Consider the following 21,387-nt stretch of genomic DNA (forward strand, 5'->3'; position numbering starts at 1 on the left):
TCCTGCACGATACACTTAATCCCTCATAATAGCTGGCTCGAGTAAATACTGGACTTGTCGGGACAGGATCGACGGCAAAAATACAGGACATATCCCAACACTACCTTACTAACCTAAGCCTCCCTCTAATATATTACACTTCGTAATACGGCCAGACAGTCCTTTCATATACAGTAATCGCACGAAAAAAAAAATCAACTGCTTCATAGGTTCCTTATACGTGATTCTTAAATCTATATTTTTTCAATCTTTCAGAAAATATTCTAATTCGATCATTATAAAATCATGTGAGTATCACGTGAATCGTTTATCTTAAAATGAATCATCTAAATTTTTGTGCACCTCGATTGAACCACCCCAGTTGTTTTCTTCGAAATACTTCAAGGAATAAGTTGAACCGTCATACCTCTCCAAGTACTCACTTAAAATCTAGTAACAGGGATTATCTATCAGAAATGGTGATCAGGTTAGTATCCATTGGCGTCATTTGTCGGTGTACTGCATGGTCTGCAGAGACGGATATAAAGTACACGTACAAAGATGAAATCCCACACGATTCAATCGTGAGACTAAATAATATAAGAGGGAAAATGCAATTGATTTTTCTCTTAGCTCGCTATCTCGAGGATAAATTAATTATGTAAATGACAGTGGATGACAGTATGGAGAGAAACGCAATGAATTTCTCAAACTATACAGAATTTATACACTTAACAGAGACGTACCGTTTTAGGAACATGAAATTGTACTTTCGCTGTTCATCCATATCTCTATTTCTCCCTTTTCCTTCTTTATTTTATGCTTTTTAAATTTTACCTCTTCTTCTCCTATATTTACTGTATCTATATGTATAAATAAACTTCGAGGGGGGTGTAGTATAGTTTTTCAACAAAAAAGAAATTCAAAATAACAGAGTCCTGAAATTATACATATATAGCATGTATCAGTTTAATGAATTGGTTAGATAAATCACCGATGAAAAATGTATTGATAGAGTTGCGTAAAGCAGAGGGAAGCTCCATGGCATATTTGTTATACCGAAGGATTTCCTGAATTATGTATCGAGTCGAATGAATAAGGTATTTATTGATGCGATTCGAGGAAGCAGTGCTTTCTCGATGAATGAAGCTGCTGAGTTAGATTAATGTAGCTTTTGGGCCGATGTTGAATAGGGCGCCGGAGTTTGCGCTTAGCGATCAAGGATTTCGACCCAATTGCTGAGACAATCGTTATCGAGGTATATCATCGAAGGAGTTGAGTTAAAAAGGAGTAGATATGGATAGAGGGAGAGAGAGAGAGAGAGAGGTAGAAAAGTCTGAGAGGAAATCGCTAGAGGAGTAGAGATAAATGTGGAAGCTGAGGATGAGAAGCTAAAGGTGTGGTTGGGGGAGGGAGGGGGGGGGGGGTGCGTCCGGAAGAGAGTTTCAGAGGTTGGAGAGATTCGGCTCGGCTCGGCTCGGCAGAGCAGGGCAGGGCAGGGCAGGGCAGGGCGCCCTGTAAATTACAAGCGGAGGGCCAAAACCGCTATGGTCTTCTCCCGGTTGCTGGTGGCTGGCGCAGGGATGTCTAGACGTATAGATAATGCCGAGTTTGTGCTGGGCAGACGCAAGCTAGACGCTCCCTGGTTCATCCAGGCCATCCAGCCAGTCGAAGCAGCCAGTCAGAACCAACCAACCAACCAACGAACCAGCCGGGCTAGGCTAGACACATCGACCATGTTCTCTCCCTCCCTTTTCATCCCTTCCTCCTTCTCGTTTTACTATTTCTATCGCATATCCCTTCATCTCATCCTCTCACTTTCACGTTGCTATATCTCTATCTTATCCTCTCTTCCGATTTCTCGCTCTCCCCCCCCCCCCCCCCTATTTCCCTATATCCATTTCCATCCTATTCTATTCCACTCTCATCTACCACTGCGCGAACTCTCCCCTCCCCCTATCCTCCCTTTACTTCTCTATCTGCATCGCTATCTCGCTCCAGCCAAGCTACAAGTGTACATTCTGCTGCACCCAAACGGATTTTCGTCCGTCGTTCTTGCTACACCATACCCCTCTCACATTCGACGACCAACAGATGCAAATCCCAATAGCATCGGCGGGATCCTCGAGACCATTTACGTAGATCGTATTGCGCAATGCCAAACTCAAATTACCTCTTGCATTCGTAATAATTCAACATTTCTTTGATATTTTAAGAAACTTTATTTACATTGCTTTAATTCTATGGTATAAATAATTTCATATAGTTTAAGGTACCAGAAATTTCATCATTGTTTCATTTATTTTCTCATTTTCCAGCTTGCAAAATCTTTAGCAATTCCAATTTTTTATCTCATCTTTCAGCATCCTTCGATATACACGATGTACGCGATTGTTCGAGCTACTTTGATTAATGCAGCACAACCAACATTGTGCGTTACAGAGATTGCATGCCTACTCTTCTACTACGAATTTATTGTAATCTCGATGCAATGTACTCACGTCAATCCTTCCCAAGGTGTGTCCTATATGATCAGTTGCTGTCACATTGTCTTATTCCCCCTTTATCATCTTTGTAAATCGAAACGATTACGAACTGATGAATGTTATCCCCCCCCCCCCCCCCCGCAAAGAATTAATATGCAATTCTTATGTGTATTGTTGTTGTGTATTAAATTTATCTGTATAATAATTCATTATACAAATCGCGCAAATTACTGTTTATAGGAATTGTTAATATATAATTGCTTATTATGATTTATTAAAGAATCGTTTAATTTGGTCTACCGAGAATAATCGTTTAGTCTGACTACAACACCATTCTCAGTTACAGGGATTAAATGCTTCATACTTTACAGCTCCATAAAATACTTCAATATATCTGCTCCGAAAGCAAATGAGTAAAAATTACATTTTTTTACGAGAGCTTATACGGGGATTATTTTTTTACCATCTTTAATAATCTAGCATTACGGCCCTATGGTAACATGAAATTTATCGAACAAACCGTCGTGTTGCTACAAAGCTATACGCGCGTTTAGTGTGTAGCTCGTGTTCGTTTATTAATTTTAAACAGTATTAACACTTGGAGGAAAAAATGACTGAGGAAAAACAGGAAAAAAAAGATAAGAAGGTTGAACAAATCTTTTATAACAAACGTTGTAGATTCGAAAAAAATCCAGTGAATATTGATAATATATGGTAGAATCATTTCTAAAATACATTAATAATTTGATATATTGAGCAAACGAAATTATTCTGTTCAATTTTATTTTTAGCAAAGAAGTTAATGTACGGGAAAGAAACATTTGCTACAATTGGTTCAGAAAATATAATTGTTTAACCAGGAACTTCTTGGACATGGTATGGATATATGCATCGGATAAAAAAATCTTTTCTACTTTTTTAACTGAAATATTTAGGTATTGAAAGAGGAATGTAAAAAAGCTGGACTTCCGACAGATACCTTCAACCGACAGAAGGAAACTGCAATCACGCGTGCATTTACTTTTGGCAGTGTTTCACCGATTCCTAAAACGTCATCTGCGATGATAGGATGGAGATCTTCTCGCGCAGAATGTAATTTAGAGTTTACTGGGAAACTATGCATTTCTCTCAAAAACAATATTGAACCACCTATAAAACCTGGAGAGTTTCGTGTTACAAATCAAAAATTCATTTTTCTAGGATAAACTGCAATAAATGATTGATATAATAGAAATAAGTATTTTATTTCAATAATAAAATGCTCTCCATTATTTACATTCCAAAACACTTTTGTTTAAGAGTTGGTGGCAACTTTTCCATCAAAGATAATGGATTCACCTCAACTGCTACCATTTCTGTATCATTTAACCAGTTAAGGTATACCAAATGCTGAAACAAATATAAAGAATTAATTTTATTAACAAACAAGAATAATGATTATATTTATAAATCACTATTGAATTAACCTTATATTTTTTCGCAACTTTGAAAGAATTCTGTGACTGAGAGCTTAGAATTGAATTACTGTCTTCTGTTGTGTAGCCATTATCTCTCTTCAGAATTTTTGCTTTCTTCTCCGGCGACTCTGGTGTTTTATTGATGATATAAACATTCGAATCGTCGTGAACAATAATAATATTCTCTTTATTAGGATCAAAAATAATATTAGTAATAGGGAACGGTCGTGCTAGCCAATGCATTGGTAAATGATTTTGAAGATTATTGGAAAATTCTGTAAACTGCTTCCTTGGAATATTAAATTCAATTATCTGAAAAATATAAGTGAGTTTATATTTAACAGGTAACATAGAGCAATTCTATTATTATAAAATGATTGAAATGAGACCATAAGTTTGATTTAAACTACCCAACAAAGAACAATAAAATGATAGCTACTTGAATATTGCACATTTTAGTGCTCGTTTCATTATTTTTTACTGCTCTACTTTGTGACAAACTATAATATGTATAGGTACTAAAATTATTCATTTACTTCATTAACACAAGATTTTATTATAGCTTTGCATTACCTTATGATCAGAATATACAACCACCAAATTTAATGTATTGCTCTGAACAGCCATAGCAGTTGGTGGATAATTGTACTTTGGTAGCTTCCATGCTTTAAGATTACTAGGTGTTAAATCTTCATTGACATTATATATTGCTATTCCACTCTGTCTATCTGCACATACCAGATACTTACTATCTGGAGAAAAGCAAAGTAACCCAATATTAAAAATAGATTCCCTTGTAGTATTAAATGAGCCCACCAATCGAAAATATTTTTTTACTACTTTATATACAGTTATAGCATTTTCAAGACCATTATTAGTTGCTGTTATAAACAATTTGCTATCTGGACTGAACAACATATTTTGTATCCTGTTTTCAGAAATATCTGTATCGTTTCTTATTAATTGTGCCTCACCCTCTACAACATCAAAATTGAAGACTCTTATATGACTATCTGTTGAATATGCAATTATTTTGGAGTCTTTACTAATTGCACAGGAAATAATACTTTCATCTCGTTTCGTTTTTAATTGAAGTAGTTTTACAGGCTCTTCTTCTAGTTGATAGATCATTCCAATATGAGTTTTCTCTGGAGATATTGAAACTGTAGAACCAAGCCTCCATAATTCCAAAAAATTTGGGTATCTTAAAAAAATACATCTTGATTTCTTACAAATGGTAACACAAGGAGGTTGTAGTAGAGGTGGATATTTAACTAGTACTTTAGGAGGATAGCTGGATTGAGCCAAGTATCCATCCACTCCTGCCGAATATAATTTTCCATTTGCTTCAACCAATGTCCTGACATCATGATCATGCAATCTCCTTTCAATCCCTTTCACCCATTGTGTTCTACCACTTGATTTTAATATAATTTTACAAAAACTTCTTACTACTGAATCAACACCAGCACAATATACAATATTTTTATCATGTGACAATGTAACAGCTAATATATCAGCAGTATGACTCACATGAGATTCAATTAACATTCCTCCTTGGGGATCCCAGAAAGATAAGTAGCCTCTAGAATCTCCAGAAACTATAATATTTTCATCTGTAACTGCTAAACACCATACGATTGTCTCTTTTCTTGCCACTTTTCTTCCTGTAGTCATTTTATGAATAGCATGGCCACTAATAGCACTCCAAACTCTAACAGTATCAGTCGATCCAGTATATATCATGTCCCCTGTATTATCCCACTTGATACACAAAATTCTTCCCTTTTGTTTATCGAATAATCTTTCATATATCAATGAATCTGTGTTTATAATAAACGTATTAATATATCCTTCCTCGGTACCAACAGCTAAGTGAGTTTTCTTATGGTTGACATCCATACACCATGCTGCACCACCCGTAACCAGTACACCGTTTTTAATTTGCAATGCATACAGATCATATTCTGAAATCATTCCATGAAGACCAGCTGAAAAAAGTCTTTGATTTACCCAAACTATTGCTTCAACAGAGTTTTCTGGTTTTGCTGGTAATGTACATTCAATAAATGGTGCATTTGCTATATTCCATATTTCTATAGAATTGTCATTTCTGTATAAAAAAAAAATAAAATGTACTAATTATTTAGAGAACTATTCAAATAACTAATAGCTAACCTTGAAAGTGCTAATTTCTTATTTTCTTGATCATAACATAAACATGTTACTGACTTCGGTTCAAGATTATAAAACCGAATATTATGTACTCTGCAGGGCGACATGTTGCACGTGTTACTAGGTTACTACTGGAAAAATCTTTTCCGTCCGAAAAAATTTCCTTAAGGCGGTATTCGTAGCTAAATAAAACCTTCCGCATGGACCGCATGTAATTTTTTCTTCGGCCCTGTTTCCATCAAGATTTTAAAATTTTAAATCAAAGTTGGGTTACACTACAGCCGGCGCACAACGAACTCAGCAATCAGCATCAATCAGCATTCAGTAATGGCCAATAGACACCGTGCGCGAAATACAACAATAGTGCAGTGAGAGTGTATTCACGATCTCAATCATCGATGCTGCTACCTGACAGACTAAGGATCGGTTCCACAAGCCTTGTTTAAACTGGATTAAGTTAATTATGCTATATTCTATGTGACATAAAATATAGCAAAATTAACTTAATCCAGATCAAAAAAGGCTTGTGGAACCGGGCCTAAGTAAGAACTAATGGAATAGTGATAAATGTATGGCAATATGTGGTAGTGGTGGTGGTGATGTATAGAAAGTTTTCGTATTTGTGCTTATATTATAGCATATTTTTCATAATATGATAATAATCCACAAGAAATAATATATTTAGCATTTAATATTGCTTGTCCTTCTATTAAAGGTCTTCTGAAATTTTTTATTATCCCTATTACTTCCGCCCTATTTGTGGCGTACATATATACATACATAGATAGTATACTACATACGATTATTTATACGATCCAGTGAAACCAGACGCCGTCTGCTGCGCACGCAGCAGACGGCGTGGTAGGGAGGGAGAAAAATCCGTCCACGATATGTGGACTCAGGACTATAGTGGCTATGGTGGCTACACTGGCTATTGGCTAATAGTGATGGAAACAAAAGTGTGGCCCGTGTGCACCCGTGCACCGTCCACGATGTGGCTTCTTTAGTCTCAGTTCTCACAGTTCTCACTGTTGATACTGCTATGATGTGCTCTAGTGTCTGTGGACTGTGGTGTCTCTGGTAGCTAGTCTATTCCACAATTCCACTTCACAATTTACAATAGTTCACACTTCACATACACATAGAAATTCTAATTCTAATATGGCATAACCAGCATAATATGAAATTTGCAAAAATTGGTAAAATGGAAAGTGACCGAGTTGAAGGTGATGCACAATTGACTGAATCAGAAGCAGCGATAAACATAATTAAGACAATGAAGGATAATGTAGCGATTGCTGACATCTCGGCACTGGATATCAAATCTCGACTTCGCTTAGAAACAACAGAAATTTCTGATGAACCACGAACAAATGGATTACATCAAATTAACGGTATGTACGAAATTTTTATACTAAATTGCTGATTCACACAAAAGAGCTATCACGAAAAATGCAATGGACTATTTATGACCAATTCAACTACTATATACTATGCAAAAGTAGTTAGAAACAGACATTGTCTGTGTATATCTTTGTGTTGTAATTAAAAACAAATTTACTTTGGATGAGGCTTCAATATCCTTAACAAATTAAGAGAAAGAGAATGTCTCAGTCAGTATATAATTATTATATAATTAAAATGATATGCATGAAATCAATCTTAGTGTCACTGGGAAATTAATATGCCCCTAATATTGTTATAAAAAAATAAGAAAATTATAATATAATTAGTAGTACAGTATATATAGTTTACTCTTTTTATAGAGAAAAGGGTTAGTACAAATACAAACCTCATGGCATTTAAAAGTAAAAAGTTTTCCCATGACCACACACCCTTCCTAAAATTATATCTTAAAACTACAATGCTTCAACAAAAATTTATATGTAATATTTCTTTTGAACAGAAAAGCAGGAAGAAAGTCTTAATTCATTCATATACTGAATCATTCATTAATTCCAGCTAAATCTGTTTTGTCATAAGTTTTTTTTGCTTTCTATGTTCTTTCATATTTTCCTAATCTTCAAAAAGTCTTAAGGCAATAACAATAATTTGAAGGCAGAATATATTTAACATATAAATATCAGTAGTTGAAGATAACTTCTTTTAAAATTTGAACTAACAATATTCTTCTATTTAATATTCTGTTTCTCATATACTGTTTATTGTTCTGAGTTCTGAATCTGTATCATCTTGCTTATTCTGAACTTAATATTTACTGTAGCAAATGGTGGATTAATAAAAGCACAATTCCAAAAATAGACACTATGCTCCATTATTACTGCACATAAGCTATAAGTACCAAAACTATAAGTTTTGTTAAGTGAAGTATCACTAGATGTTTGTAGCTTGTATTAATAATGAAACATGTCCATAAATAAAAAGGGAAGAAGAACAAATAACCTGTTATCATATTTCCTCATCCTTCCTCTTATTAAGATGATAAATATTTTAACTAATATAACTGACTTCAGAATTTTGCATACTCTGTATCTATATTTTATCTGACTTCTAAAAAATTGTTTTAAGTTTTCTTAAATTTTTCAATAAAAAATTTTTATATTTTTTCTTATTTGAACTATATGTAGAGAGAGCTTTTCATTAATAATCTTAAAAATCATTGAGCTAAAATGAACCTCTTGATACACATAATTAATTTTGTAAATACTGTATTGTTCTTTAAATTTGTTTTTTATTTTTTACTCAAATATGAATATCTATGAGAAATTGTGAAAATATCAATCATCATATAATGTGAAACATATTGTTCATTTTACAATTTTTTTTTTCATTGCTTTTTAAATTTTTAATTCTTATACATACACAAACCTATGTAAAGAGTGATTATTAATTTGGATTATTATCATATGTTATTATGTATATATGCAATTCTGTGCTAATTGGAATTAAATTTCAGTAACTTAATAAATAAAAATTGTCTTTGGTTGTTTAGAGAAAAATGCAGTATCATCAATAATTTCTGTTCTTGTAAGCACATTTAAAGTAAACCTTAGCTTTAGATTACATTTAAAAAAGTGGGAGCTATAAATAGTAACATTAAATTAATTTGCTTTTTGAAATATAAGTATAATGATGAATTTTACCTCTTTTTTTTTCAGAAATATCAGAGAAAGAAAATATTGGCAGTAAAGATGATGATATTGATTACGTTAGTTACTCAAGTGAATTACAAATGCCAGATATTATGAAATTAATACAAAAGGATCTAAGTGAACCATATTCCATTTATACATATAGATACTTTATACATAATTGGCCAAAGCTTTGCTTTCTGGTAAGTTTTTCTTCAACAAAAATTATTATTAAGTTACATAACCACTTTTGAACTAATTGTAGAATATTAATGTTACTTATTTAAGGCTATGCATAGAGAAGAATGTGTAGGTGCCATTGTCTGCAAATTAGATATCCATAGAAAAGTTATAAAACGTGGATACATTGCAATGTTGGCTGTTGATATTAAATATAGAAAGCGAAAGATTGGGTCAAACCTGGTTAGGAGAGCAATTCGTGCAATGGTGGAAGATGATGCAGATGAAGTGGTCTTAGAAACTGAAATTACTAATCAACCTGCTTTACGCTTATATGAAAATTTAGGTTTTGTGCGGGATAAACGACTATTTCGGTATTATTTAAATGGTGTTGATGCCCTTCGACTGAAACTGTGGCTCAGATGAAAATCATCTGTGTGCACATGTCAATAGGATTTTAAATAATTTCACTATCAAAAAGATGATATATTCATGTCCCAAATTGGTGAAGTGTACAGCATTAATACCAAAGAGTTTACCGATTCTGTACGCACAAATCAATAATTATTGAATATATTATTAAAAAAAGTAACAACATTAGCATATTTTACAATTATGTTTGTATTGCAAAAAATTATTTTTTGTGAAATTTTTAATGGCCATGTTTTACCTTCACGAGGCACTGGGTGCATTGTTACTATCATTTGTAATTACTGTAATGCTTACAAATATGTGTACATAATAATAATTATAATTGTTTATGAAATCATCTACATTGAGAATCACTTTGGTATTAATGATGATAGTTAATAAATTAAAATTATAGCTTAATCTATATAAAGCTAAAAAGTGATAGAAAAAGAAAGCGAGACTGTGAACAGAGTACTAAAATCATGTATTTTACGGTACTTCACATTTTGAGGGTTCACATTATTAACGAATGATTGTCAAAATTTTTTGTATTGTTTACTTAAAATAATTTACCTATGCTATAGGTTTCAAAGATGATAACTGTTGGAAAAAGAGATCATTTTCTTCTTTTATTCAATATAATGTGTCAGCTACACAATTTTTTATGAAGAAGAATTACATCGCGGAACTGCAAATAAGCTCGGTAAATAATTTAATATTATCGAATTTTCAAAAACTCGTAACAATTCTTCTTAAAACAAAATTAATCATTTGTTGCAATTATTTTCAAGAAAAAAAGGTATTTGATTAATGTGAAAATTAAAATTTTTAGTAAATATAATAAGTGAATACAAATTCTCAATATGGGATTATGAAATTTTAAATAAGTGTTAAAAAGATATTGTAAAATAACCTAGGCCTGTGTGAATATCTCTGTAAAGTGATAATGACAAGGAATAGAATGATATATATAAATATATATTATTTAACAAATTAAACTATTATTTACAAAATTACAGATATCTTATAAGCCAATGTCTTATGATTTACACAAGTGATTGAAATTTCTGTCTATTATATCTACATTTGTATAAAATAATTGCGAAGCACAGATCATGATGTAACTATTAAAAATGTAAAAAATGTTAATTAAAAGCCATAAATGTTTTTACACTCATTTTTTTAAATTAATCAAGTGCAACTGAATGATTTTTGTTAACGTTTACTTAAAAATTATTGACAAAGTAACTTGAATTATAAGGTAATAGATCATTTTACAAACATTTTAATTTTTAAGGAGAATTGTTTTTTCTGTTGATACAGGAATTCAGGAATTATGTAAATAAAGTCGACAACATCACTTTTTTCTATTTTCTTTATTGGATATTATTTTTATTGTACAGGGGTGATGCTCCACATTAATAACGAACACACCTTACACACTCCGCTCTACAGCTAATTAACAGCCTCCGTGAAGTTGGCCGACGAATTCTCAGGCTCATCTGCTTTCACATGCGGTGTAAGGTGCGTAAACGTAACTTACGCTAAAACGTATTAACCAATCAAATCATTTTCGCGATAAAACGCAAGCATGCTGCTGGGTGCTGGCGTAACGCCGTATACATATTTTACACCGCATGTGAAGGCAGCCTCAATTTTTTAATTTTCAATAATTAATATATCGTTTGATAATCATTTGTGATAGTGATTGATATTTAGACAAAACTGTTTGATAAATTACTAGTTTTTGCACAACCCGAAAAAAAATTAACCGCGAAGTTAGCCAGAATTTTTTTATTTTCAACTAAAATTAATTTTTCCAGTTTTTATTCAATAGAAAATCGTTTGATAAAAAAAGCAACATAAATTTTAATGTTTGATAGTTAATAGTTCATATAAAAAATCAAGGTCAAATTGATGATAGCCGGCTGCTTGCAAATCTATATTAGCTTTCTCAGCGCTGCCAGAAATACTCAATATGATTGGTTGAACAGTCAGTGACATTTCAATTTGGCCAATCATGTTGAAAATTTTTCGCAGTGCTAAGAAAGCGATTTTAGGCTTTCAAGCAGTCAGACGACAGTGATAATTGACTTTGTTATCCTGTAAGTAAGACCTGTAAGTATGTAGAACGTGCCTAGTAATGGTCAGAGTTAAAGGGATAAAGGATGAATCCCATCAAAACCTTGTAAGATAAAATTTTACCATATAGGATTGCCAATTTTTCAAAAATATATGTGAGTTGTAAGGATTGTGTGATTGTATCTGCAATGTTGTAAGTTAACCGTCAGTCAATCAATGTTTTAAGTTCTTCCTTCAATTCTGCGGAAAAAGCGGAGAGGAAAAGTGGTAGGATATCTCTTGAGTTTCTTTGACTAAAGTACCACAGTTAAGACTTATGGCCTGTGGGTTGTGCACTGTGCAGTTATTTTTTTTTTCTGTGTTCAAAATTAATTTATAAAAAAAATCTCTTATTGTCACACAAAAAAAAATATTTTACAGATTAAGTAAATTCTGTATGTACAAATATAACATGTTATAAGAATAATAATATACTATTTTTATCCGTATTACAATAAATGTTACACAAACTTATATTTGTGTTTTAATCATTTTTAACTCTAGATAAACTTGTATTAAATATATATATATATATATATATATATATAGTTGAATATAGAAAAAATGTAGAGGAAGGGATAATGATAAGCTTCCACAAATAGCAGTTAAATGTACACACAAGCACACACATGTATATATATATTTATATCAGTGACAAAGTGATACAGGGAAGAGTCAATAAAGGAGGGGTTAATGAAGAGGCTTCCTACAATATGATAATCGTTTATATTTATCGTAAATAAATGCAATTGATAAATTAAAATGATTCATGTATTATCTCTAAATAAAAACTTTCAGTGTAATTAGCAATAGGGCTAACAATTAATTAATACCTTTCATTGAAAAGAAATAAAATAGAAAAGCTCATAATACTATTTTACTCGAAGACACAATAATTCAGACTTTTTTTTCAGTGTGTGAATGTACATTTGCTGTACTCTTGCTTTGAATACACATATAAAAATGTCTACTAAAATGTATGACTCATACAAATTGATAAAAAAAGGAAACAAATTTTCACAACTCAATCACAAGATTCACCTGAGAATAACAAGGTACTTAACTTGTAATTAGTAATACTTAATGGGACAAAGTTATCAAATTTAAGTACAGCACTGAGATACTCAAACCATATATGCAAAGCTTTGAGAAAAGATTCTTTTAATACTAAAAAGCAATTACTAAACGTATATGCGTTATCACACAAAACATTGTAGTTTAACTTTGTCATTCTGTGAAGAAATTTTCATTAGCAACTTTATAAACTATAGAAATGTGGAATTTCGTTGTATTTGCACAGAAAGTGCAGAAGTCAATTTTTTTTTGTCAAACATATATACAATATTGGCATGGCTTTTCAAAAATTGATTGAGAAATACACTATAGGGAAACAAAATGTTTTTGCAAATGCTAGAAAAAACTGCAATGTTTATATGCCACTGTTCCTAATTGCACTATATGCATATATCTAATAGAGATGATAAATTTTTTCTCTAAAGATAAATTGATCAATTTATGATTCATGTTCATGACAAACTTTTTTTCTTCCGTTTAACAATATCTTATATATGGTCAACTTTACGTATATTTAACAATTAAAATTATATAATAGATTCAATTATAGTAATAATGTGCAATAAAATACACAAGTTCTTGAAAGTCCTGCAAGCAAGAGAACAAAATGATGATGACTAGTATTTGTGCATTTTCCAACACAGAAAATATCTAAAAAGAGCGCTAATTGGATAAAAATTCTGTACATATAAATTGATAGATTTTAAAATGTCAACATAGATAACCGCTAAGTGTGAAAATGCATCATTTTCTCTCTTTTTTAGCAAATCGCAACGCAGAACGTTAATTTCTATTAAATACTTGAAAAAAAGAAAAATGTGTTTACGATCGCTGGCTCCACCTTTGCATTTCATACTTATATATGTTTAAAAGGATAATATTTTCATCAGCCTTTAATGTCTTAAAGGATATCTTGAATAAATTAATGACTTAATTTATTATGATTTTTGACCTCAAAAAACAATTATATTGCTGTATTGATATAATTTAATAAACAACACATCTGTGCTTCTGTCAGAAAATAAAGAATTTTTGCAATTTTAGCTTAAAACAAATCACAATTGTACATTCTCTTTAGAAAAATTACATAAAACGCAATACTTGTTTCATACGTACAAAACTAAATACTGTACTGACATATAAGCTTTACAACTGTTCTCCTACTTATAATATCGGTCTTCTTTCTTACGCATTACAATAAAAAATTCATTGCCAATCAGAGTATAACTGAAAAATCTATGAAGGTGGAATCTCACCGTATGAATTGTCGCGCCGTACGTACGGTAGGCAGTGAGTGGGATGTAGGACACGACAGGATACGACTACACTGTCACTAATGTCAGTCACATCGTATTCCTTTTAAAGCCGATCGCTAGTGCTGCGCGTCAATCGAAACGCTATGAAATTCTACCTTACGTAGCTAGTATAAATATTAAAAAAAAAATACTTCCCTTTATACAAGGAGTAACGTTATGAAAAAGCTAAGACTAATCTCTCATTGTAAAATCGTATTATGGAACACATTTCTTGTATGATTTGTCTTTACAATTTTTATCTTAAAATGTCAAAACACCGAATTATCTGAAAATTCTGTTAACCGATCACTTATGCCGATAATTATTTTACTTTGTTTAGTAATGTTATCCTGTTAAAATGTTATACAAAAATTATCTTCTATGATACTGAAAACTAATCTCAAATGTATTTTATTACTTTACTACTAAATTTTAATTATGCAACTATTGCCTGGAATGCAATATAAATAATACTCAGACATTGGAGTTGGTTCTTAATCATTAATTGATTAGATGTTTTTAATTAAACATTAGAATAAAAGTCGTCCCATTTCATCAAATTATAAAATTAATACTTGAGACTCGTAAATATGCGAAATTACAGGAGTTTCAGACTAACATATTGACAGCAAATATTTAAAAAATGTTAAACTTCTGAAATAAATTAAATTAAATTGCAAAATATAAAGGTAAATGAAAGCCAAAAAAACTTTATTACAATTAAATTGCAAACGTGGCAAACGGGATGGAGCCTGCCCTCCATATTAAATTCCACAAATTTAGAGCTTTGAGAAAAGAAACTTAAAAATGATTTGATTCAGTCACAAGTTTGATTAATAACTATTGCATCACAACTACAATTACATGGTTTTATAAATTTTAAGCTAATTTTATGTGTACAATTGCACAATTTAAAAAAAATTGTATTACCTACATGAGAAAATGTTAAATAAAAAAAAAAATACTCCCCCTGTTTATGATCCACCCAGCGTTAATTGAAATTAGTACCTATCAGATCTAAGCTTTTTATAGCTTTTTTATAGCATCAATTGCTTCACCATTGGCAGCTATTTTACATTTTTTTTGCGTATGGTTATACATGGTTTGTAGTGGTACATGAAGTAATTCCATAATCTGTATAAAATTTGGTTCTGAAAAAAAATAATTGTCAAGTTAGAACATAAATTAGATGATAGTTTAAACATTTTTTCAAAGGCACTTTAACTTACCATTCTCTGCTGTTATATAACCATGTCTGATTAAAAAATCAAGGGCAACAGGAACCGATGTAGTTTTAAAATGCGGGGAGAGTATCCTTTCTACACATTCGTTAACAGGAAGTAACTCAAAAGTTTCGACTTCCCCATCTCCATTAGTGGGTACAAAATCAGGTGGTAACTCTAGATCATAGACGAATTCGGTATTTGGGAAAAGACCCCTTTCACTCTCGAAAAACAGGGAGACACAGCCTGCACTTTTAAGTTTAGCAATAAGCTCATTTGGAATGCTGGCTTCCTCTCCAGCCTCCTTTATTGCAGTTTCATTAATGCCAAAGCCAACAGTCAATCCACCACTGACCATATTATCCCAATAACCAGGCCATGTCTGTTTGGTAGGACTTCTCTTTTGTAGCCATATTGATAAGCCTTTCACTGGATCCATTACATAACCATTGATATCTACTCCATATTTTCGAATTCCAAATAAACCTAAAATAAGCAATGACCAATTTTTACTTTAATAAATTATTATTTATCTTTCTTTCTTATCCCTTTCAGCCTACATGTTGCAGATCGATCCATTTTAAATAGTGGTGGTGTGTTGAATTGTGCACGTACTTCATGGCACTCTTCTCTCCAGCCTCTCAAAGTTACAAATTTTCCACCTGCTCGCCATTCTCTTAAGACTTCATCAACTCGAGCACTTCGCTCTGAATAGTCTCTAAAAGCTGGATTTAATTGCACATACTCAGGATGCACTTGAAAAACCTGTAATGTTTACATAAAATATAAAATTTACATCTATCTTATTCATAATTTTTAAATTATAAAATTAAAAATAATCTGTTTTTCATCAAGATTATATAGAATTTAATTTTTAACTTAGATTAGTTTAGAAATCTATATATGGTATTTAATAGCTCACCTGCGGATAGTTTAATAGTTCTTTCATAACATCAGGACGTACCAATCCTACTTGTTGCCCATCAACGACAAAAGCTCTGCAATCACCTGCATGGAATCCTATAAAGAAAACTGAATTTTAAGCAATCTTCAATTTATCCATTACATAAGCCTGAAAAGTTTAATTGCATCACAATTTATATTTTGGGATAAGCTATAAAAAATTAAAAAAAAAAGAAAAACACCGATTATATTAAAAGGTAATATAATTACATGTTATAACTGGAAAATTTTTGAGTTCTGCTTTATTTATAGGATTGAAATAATTCTTTGTTTAGTTTGAAATGTACACAAACACACATACACACATACACACACGCACACACACACACACACACATTTGGATAAATAATAATATAGAACATATTAAACAGTTAGAAAAATCTCTTTTCATAAAATATTTAAAGATTATTCGTAAACATTGAATGTATTTAAATAAATTTTATATAATTTATGTTCACTGTACACGCGAATATATACATACATACATGTATAGACACATTACGGTAGTAAGCTTGCCGCTTCCAATTGACAATTAGAAGAAAACCCTTAAGCTTGAGTGATGATAGATTTGAGAAAATGCAATAGAATAATAAGAAAGATTTAAAAAAGAAAACGTTATGAGGAAAATAGAAAATGAGGTCTTGAAATCAATATCTGTGCTGTGTGGAAAAAGCGAACAATTCTAACAAGATAGTCTCTTAGAAATGACATCGCTAGCACGCAAAGCTAACGGCGGACCATTTTCTCAAGGCTATTACTCACCTGACAGGTAAAAGCAATTGAATTTATTTGCAAGCTTCAATAAACGTGACATCGGTTCTTTATCGTTATCCGCCATGATGTTTCGTCGTTGTCAGCTAAATATTTTGGCACAGGCACGAGGCTAAAGACTGACAGTCTCTCTTTCTATCTATCTTTTCCCTCTATACCCTTTCTTCCTCTTGTTTGCTCTTGTTCGCAGCTCGCCTCACGCAACCATATAATTTGGCGAATCCCGATTGGCGGGCTCGAGAAACGCACACGCTGTTATAACACCACGGTCGGTAACGCAAAATTCCAACTCTATCACTATAAAATACTTAATATTTTGCTTTTAATCGTGATCATTTATTTATAAATTTAAATAAATCAGTATATTGATTAAATCTGATGAATGAGAGAGAGAGGGGAAAAAGAGAAGGAGAAGAAGAAGAGAAAAAAGTAGAAATAAATAGAACACAAATGAAAATGAAATGAAAAAAAAGGCAGTTAGAAACAAAAATGTAGTTTTAGAGTGCATTTGTCTGTGTGAAATAGTTAAGAAAAAAAACAAAAACATTTTTTTCGCACTTTGGAAAAAATAATATCTCTCAAACAAAGAAATAGAGGGGAACAGTAATTAGTTAGAGAGAGAGAGAGAGAGACGGGCGGGTGGGGAAAAAATATACAGCAGTAATTTATATTATTTTCACAATGTTTTATTGAAAATTGATCTACACCTCATATTTCGGCTTTTCGTCAATACAGTCATTATAAATAGTAAAATGTTACGGTAGCTTCTCCATTATAATCTGAAACGCGCAAAACATCCAATAATCGGCATTAAATGCGCTCCAATTGATTCGTCAGTTAATTCGTGGAATTATAAAATTTCATTTACACAATTATAAAGGACCTAACGCACAGCTAATTAATTAATATTACCTAAATCTCACTGCATTCTCTTTCATCATAAACATCATATTCACGTGCTATGAAACGATTCATGGATTTGTGAAGTCGAGAAGGAAGCTATCTAACTTACGAGTTATCTTTTTCCATTTTAGCACTTGTACAGAAACTTCTTGTGTACATGTCGAAGATAATATACATGTCTATAGTAATTAGAAAAATAATACAGATTTCGTCTCGTTAAATGGAAATAATTAACTATGCGTAATATACTTTGAGATTCGACAATTTTTCTCGAGAGTCAATCAACAGCAGTAGGTTTAAAGTAAAACAAAGGTTCAAAATGTATCTTTGTTTGCCACCTATTTCGTTCTCCTTCTCTTATTTTATGAAATCATGTTCAAGTTCATTTTTGCGAGGAAAATCGGTGAATCTCAATGTACCACATGGTTTAGGCGGGCATGTGTGTGTTTGTGTGTTCATTGGAGTATGTTGCCGAGCTAATCCAGTTTCTAAAATGAGAAATTGTTTAATAATATATTTTTAACAATTTTTTAAAATGAAATTAATACCTTATCAAGGTACCGGACTATCCGTGCCGCTACCGCTGTTGGTCCCAGCTTCTGTTTTCGTCGCGGCTACCCTGTCTCCTCGCTTAGAAGTTTTCGAGAGAGATGCGACTTCCTTCAATAAACTTGAAATTCTATGCTGCATAGTGGAGATTTTATTATCATATTCTTTCTCCGTTGCCTTCATTTTATTTCGTAATTCAGTTTCCGATGTAAAATTCTTTGCTTTTAGTTCCGTTATCTGTAATATAGAAATTTTTTCGTACAATACAGGTATTTTTTACTTTTCTCATTATCTTTGAAAATAACGATTAATTTTCCTTCCCAACAAACCTGTCTATCCTTTGCCAGTAATTGACCATCTTTCATAGTAATTTGCTTTTGAAGGTGTGCAATTTTTTCTTTGAGCTGCGTAACGGCTACCACGTGATCCGAACTATTTGGATCATGAGGGTCGTGGACACCGGCCATTCGCGCTGCTTTGACTGGGGTCGGACCATTTGTCTCCCCAGCATCCGACTGAGGTGGAAGTTTTGTAACATCAACCCTGTGTGGTCTTTTATTGTGGCCTTTTAATCTAAAAAAAGTTCATCAGTTTTGATTAAAAGTTAGTGGAATCAGAGTTTTAATGATTTTAGTCGAGAAACAATTATCAAATACGGTAACTTCATATTTGATGTATATTTCCCAGGAAAAAGTGGTTAAAATCCTGATATTATATAAAATTAAATATTAGCATTCTTTCTTAAAGAGCTCTAATAATATTCAATACTACGAAAATCATATAATGTTACCTTGACAGAATAGCTAAAATAGGTCATAATTACTTTTGTTCTTTATGTTTGGCTGCCCGTTGTTGAGCAAGCTTCAAGTGGGCTCTTCTCTCCGCATCTGATTGTTTTGTCTTAGCCAATGCTCGCTTATATGATAGGGTGCACAGCCAACATAATAGTTTACCATCAACCTAAAATGCAGAATAAGGTCGTAAATAGTTAAGTAATGCTCTTTGAGGCAATCTGTATTACCAAGTACCAACAAGAGAGAGGTTTTAGCTGTAGAAATGCGATGCCTATTCGTTCTCTAAAAAAATAAAAGAAGCCATGACAGAAAGTCAAAGTTTACTTGCTTAAGAAGGGTGTAAGGATTTTTATAGAAGTGTTTGCACTTTGTTCGAAAAAATCAAAAAGAAAGTAATAAATCGATAGTGACTGTTAACTCAAACTTTTCAATCATATTCAATTACAGCTAAAGGTATCTCCTGCAAATTATTAACTTCAAAACCTGTGCCAATTATATTTCTTACTTTTTTATCCTCATCCTGTCTGTCAAAGGCACACTTTTGTTTGCATTGCTCGCAGGTTACAGGAGGGCCATACCGTTTTTCAGAATTTGTACAGCGTTGACATTTGCTACCAATAAATGCAGCTATTGTATTGCAATATTCACAGGCTGAAGGTTTCCCATAAGACTTGACATTCTGTTCGCATTTCTTGCATATGGTACTGGTATTACCTTTTCTAAAAATAAAAATGACAAAGAATGATAAACTTTACTTTATCAAGATTAATCCAAAAAATTCATATAATTATCTGAAGATTGTACTAACACAGTCTGCTGAAATTCTGATCTGCAATAGGTGCATTTTACAACAGGAAACGCTCCTCTGCATTCCTAGATTTATAAAGAAAAGAGTAAATGGAAAGAATAAGAAAAGAACAATTATGAATTAGCTAGATTGATTCAGATTAGGATTTGACTTGGAAAAGTATCAAAATATTGGATCGAATAGGTGGATGAAAGCTAGAGAATATTAGATTTACCTTGCACAATTGCTGTCCTGGTGAAAGCTCCTCGAAGGGATGCCTGGAGAAACATCTGGAGCAAGCGAAAAGTGCCTGGACGTTATTAGCGCTCATCTCAGACGAGAGAGACGAGACGACGTTGACGATGCTTCCTCAGTTCCTCTCTTGCTCCTGCTATCTGCCTGTTGATCGAAAATCAAAAAGCAGCACACGTCACGCTTGACAAAACTAAAGTGTATTCAAAAGTAGCCGCGATCCGCATAATATTGCGGTAGAGAAATTGATAAATCATAAATATTGTTGCCCTTCTTTACATGATTCGGATTAAAAGTTTTGCAGTTTAAAACGTTCTATACTAGAACCATGGGCTCAAGGAGAATCTATTATGTTTATCTACAAAAGCTTTTAGTTTTTAATGTTCAAGTTCGGCTGGATTTAATTTTTTTGAGTCTCGCAGTCTGACTCTGACTGCCCAGTGTATACCGCACTTAACTGAACACTGAACTCCCCCTGAGCACTATCAAACACTAGAAATCAGCATAACCATAGCCTCTCTTACCGGTTAGCCAGCGGTCCCAGTGGTCTAGGACTTAAGTCTGCCTGCATTGGTTTACGGCGTGGCCACGGGGTCTACACACACAGTGTGCACTCTACACTTTACACCCGTTTACACTAACTTGCACTCTCTGCACTTTTGCACTACTTACTCTTCCGTCACTCTCCGATCCTCCGTACTTCCGTAGCGTAGTTCGTTGTTCGACCTCCGCTGTTGTTACTCTTGTCTGCTCTTGTGACTTGCCTGGCTGCTCTCTTCCACTCTCTTCTTGCCCAATCTTTCCCCAAGTTTCCACTTTCACTGCTAGCGCTAGCTTTTTATCTCTTCTAAGCAGCTGCTACATATCCTCCACTC

General features: G+C 32.7%; 5 protein-coding genes across 7 annotated transcripts; 2 read left to right on the forward strand and 3 right to left on the reverse strand.

The window, feature by feature from the left end:
* Positions 1 to 3,075: 3,075 nt before the first annotated feature.
* Positions 3,076 to 3,670, forward strand: LOC136773813 (uncharacterized). Its single transcript, XM_066727725.1, has 3 exons — positions 3,076 to 3,179; positions 3,257 to 3,341; positions 3,401 to 3,670. The coding sequence occupies exons 1-3, from the start codon at positions 3,076 to 3,078 to the stop codon at positions 3,668 to 3,670; spliced, it is 459 nt and encodes a 152-aa protein (XP_066583822.1).
* Positions 3,671 to 3,698: 28 nt separating this feature from the next.
* On the reverse strand, positions 3,699 to 6,494 carry l(3)72Dn (UTP4 small subunit processome component l(3)72Dn). Its single transcript, XM_066727041.1, has 4 exons — positions 6,101 to 6,494; positions 4,496 to 6,035; positions 3,932 to 4,234; positions 3,699 to 3,854 (listed from the first exon to the last, which is right to left on the reverse strand). Exons 1-4 carry the CDS (start codon positions 6,202 to 6,204, stop codon positions 3,738 to 3,740), a joined length of 2,064 nt encoding a protein of 687 aa, XP_066583138.1. The 5' UTR covers positions 6,205 to 6,494; the 3' UTR covers positions 3,699 to 3,737.
* Positions 6,495 to 7,026: 532 nt separating this feature from the next.
* Positions 7,027 to 10,947, forward strand: LOC136773465 (N-alpha-acetyltransferase 30-like). Its single transcript, XM_066727162.1, has 3 exons — positions 7,027 to 7,491; positions 9,217 to 9,392; positions 9,478 to 10,947. Exons 1-3 carry the CDS (start codon positions 7,278 to 7,280, stop codon positions 9,793 to 9,795), a joined length of 708 nt encoding a protein of 235 aa, XP_066583259.1. The 5' UTR covers positions 7,027 to 7,277; the 3' UTR covers positions 9,796 to 10,947.
* A 2,992-nt stretch (positions 10,948 to 13,939) lies between these two features.
* On the reverse strand, positions 13,940 to 17,394 carry LOC136773464 (uncharacterized). Its single transcript, XM_066727161.1, has 5 exons — positions 17,219 to 17,394; positions 16,416 to 16,513; positions 16,054 to 16,258; positions 15,500 to 15,979; positions 13,940 to 15,421 (listed from the first exon to the last, which is right to left on the reverse strand). The coding sequence occupies exons 1-5, from the start codon at positions 17,292 to 17,294 to the stop codon at positions 15,297 to 15,299; spliced, it is 984 nt and encodes a 327-aa protein (XP_066583258.1). The 5' UTR covers positions 17,295 to 17,394; the 3' UTR covers positions 13,940 to 15,296.
* Positions 17,395 to 17,890: 496 nt separating this feature from the next.
* Positions 17,891 to 21,326, reverse strand: LOC136773275 (protein FAM76A). 3 transcript variants are annotated; one of them, XM_066726824.1, is made up of 9 exons: positions 21,185 to 21,326; positions 21,037 to 21,107; positions 20,496 to 20,659; positions 20,282 to 20,346; positions 19,979 to 20,192; positions 19,503 to 19,639; positions 19,009 to 19,252; positions 18,679 to 18,916; positions 17,891 to 18,618 (listed from the first exon to the last, which is right to left on the reverse strand). In XM_066726824.1, exons 3-8 carry the CDS (start codon positions 20,589 to 20,591, stop codon positions 18,683 to 18,685), a joined length of 990 nt encoding a protein of 329 aa, XP_066582921.1. In that variant the 5' UTR covers positions 20,592 to 20,659; positions 21,037 to 21,107; positions 21,185 to 21,326; the 3' UTR covers positions 17,891 to 18,618; positions 18,679 to 18,682. The 3 variants fall into 3 exon arrangements, with proteins under 3 accessions (XP_066582921.1, XP_066582922.1, XP_066582920.1); XM_066726825.1 differs by lacking the exon at positions 21,037 to 21,107 and having other exon boundaries at positions 21,185 to 21,304; XM_066726823.1 differs by lacking the exon at positions 21,185 to 21,326 and having other exon boundaries at positions 21,037 to 21,175.
* Positions 21,327 to 21,387: the final 61 nt, after the last annotated feature.

The sequence above is a fragment of the Prorops nasuta genome, unplaced genomic scaffold (assembly GCF_024137725.1).
Source record: "Prorops nasuta isolate Cenicafe-Biocafe unplaced genomic scaffold, Cenicafe_Pnas_1.2 PNAS00005, whole genome shotgun sequence".
Classification (NCBI taxonomy): domain Eukaryota; kingdom Metazoa; phylum Arthropoda; class Insecta; order Hymenoptera; family Bethylidae; genus Prorops; species Prorops nasuta.

Coding starts and splice junctions, on each gene's coding strand:
- LOC136773813 (XM_066727725.1), top strand. CDS start 3,076: ATGACTGAGGAAAAACAGGAAAAAAAAGATAAGAAGGTTGAACAAATC. Junction 3,180..3,256: donor GTGAATATTGATAATATATG/GTAGAATCATTT, acceptor TTTTATTTTTAG/CAAAGAAGTTAATGTACGGG. Junction 3,342..3,400: donor CCAGGAACTTCTTGGACATG/GTATGGATATAT, acceptor TGAAATATTTAG/GTATTGAAAGAGGAATGTAA.
- LOC136773275 (XM_066726824.1), bottom strand. CDS start 20,591: ATGAGCGCTAATAACGTCCAGGCACTTTTCGCTTGCTCCAGATGTTTC. Junction 20,347..20,495: donor CAGGACAGCAATTGTGCAAG/GTAAATCTAATA, acceptor TTATAAATCTAG/GAATGCAGAGGAGCGTTTCC. Junction 20,193..20,281: donor TCAGAATTTCAGCAGACTGT/GTTAGTACAATC, acceptor TTTTATTTTTAG/AAAAGGTAATACCAGTACCA.
- LOC136773464 (XM_066727161.1), bottom strand. CDS start 17,294: ATGGCGGATAACGATAAAGAACCGATGTCACGTTTATTGAAGCTTGCA. Junction 16,514..17,218: donor CAATTGCTTTTACCTGTCAG/GTGAGTAATAGC, acceptor TTTTCTTTATAG/GATTCCATGCAGGTGATTGC. Junction 16,259..16,415: donor AACTATTAAACTATCCGCAG/GTGAGCTATTAA, acceptor TAAACATTACAG/GTTTTTCAAGTGCATCCTGA.
- LOC136773465 (XM_066727162.1), top strand. CDS start 7,278: ATGAAATTTGCAAAAATTGGTAAAATGGAAAGTGACCGAGTTGAAGGT. Junction 7,492..9,216: donor TGGATTACATCAAATTAACG/GTATGTACGAAA, acceptor TTTTTTTTTCAG/AAATATCAGAGAAAGAAAAT. Junction 9,393..9,477: donor GGCCAAAGCTTTGCTTTCTG/GTAAGTTTTTCT, acceptor TACTTATTTAAG/GCTATGCATAGAGAAGAATG.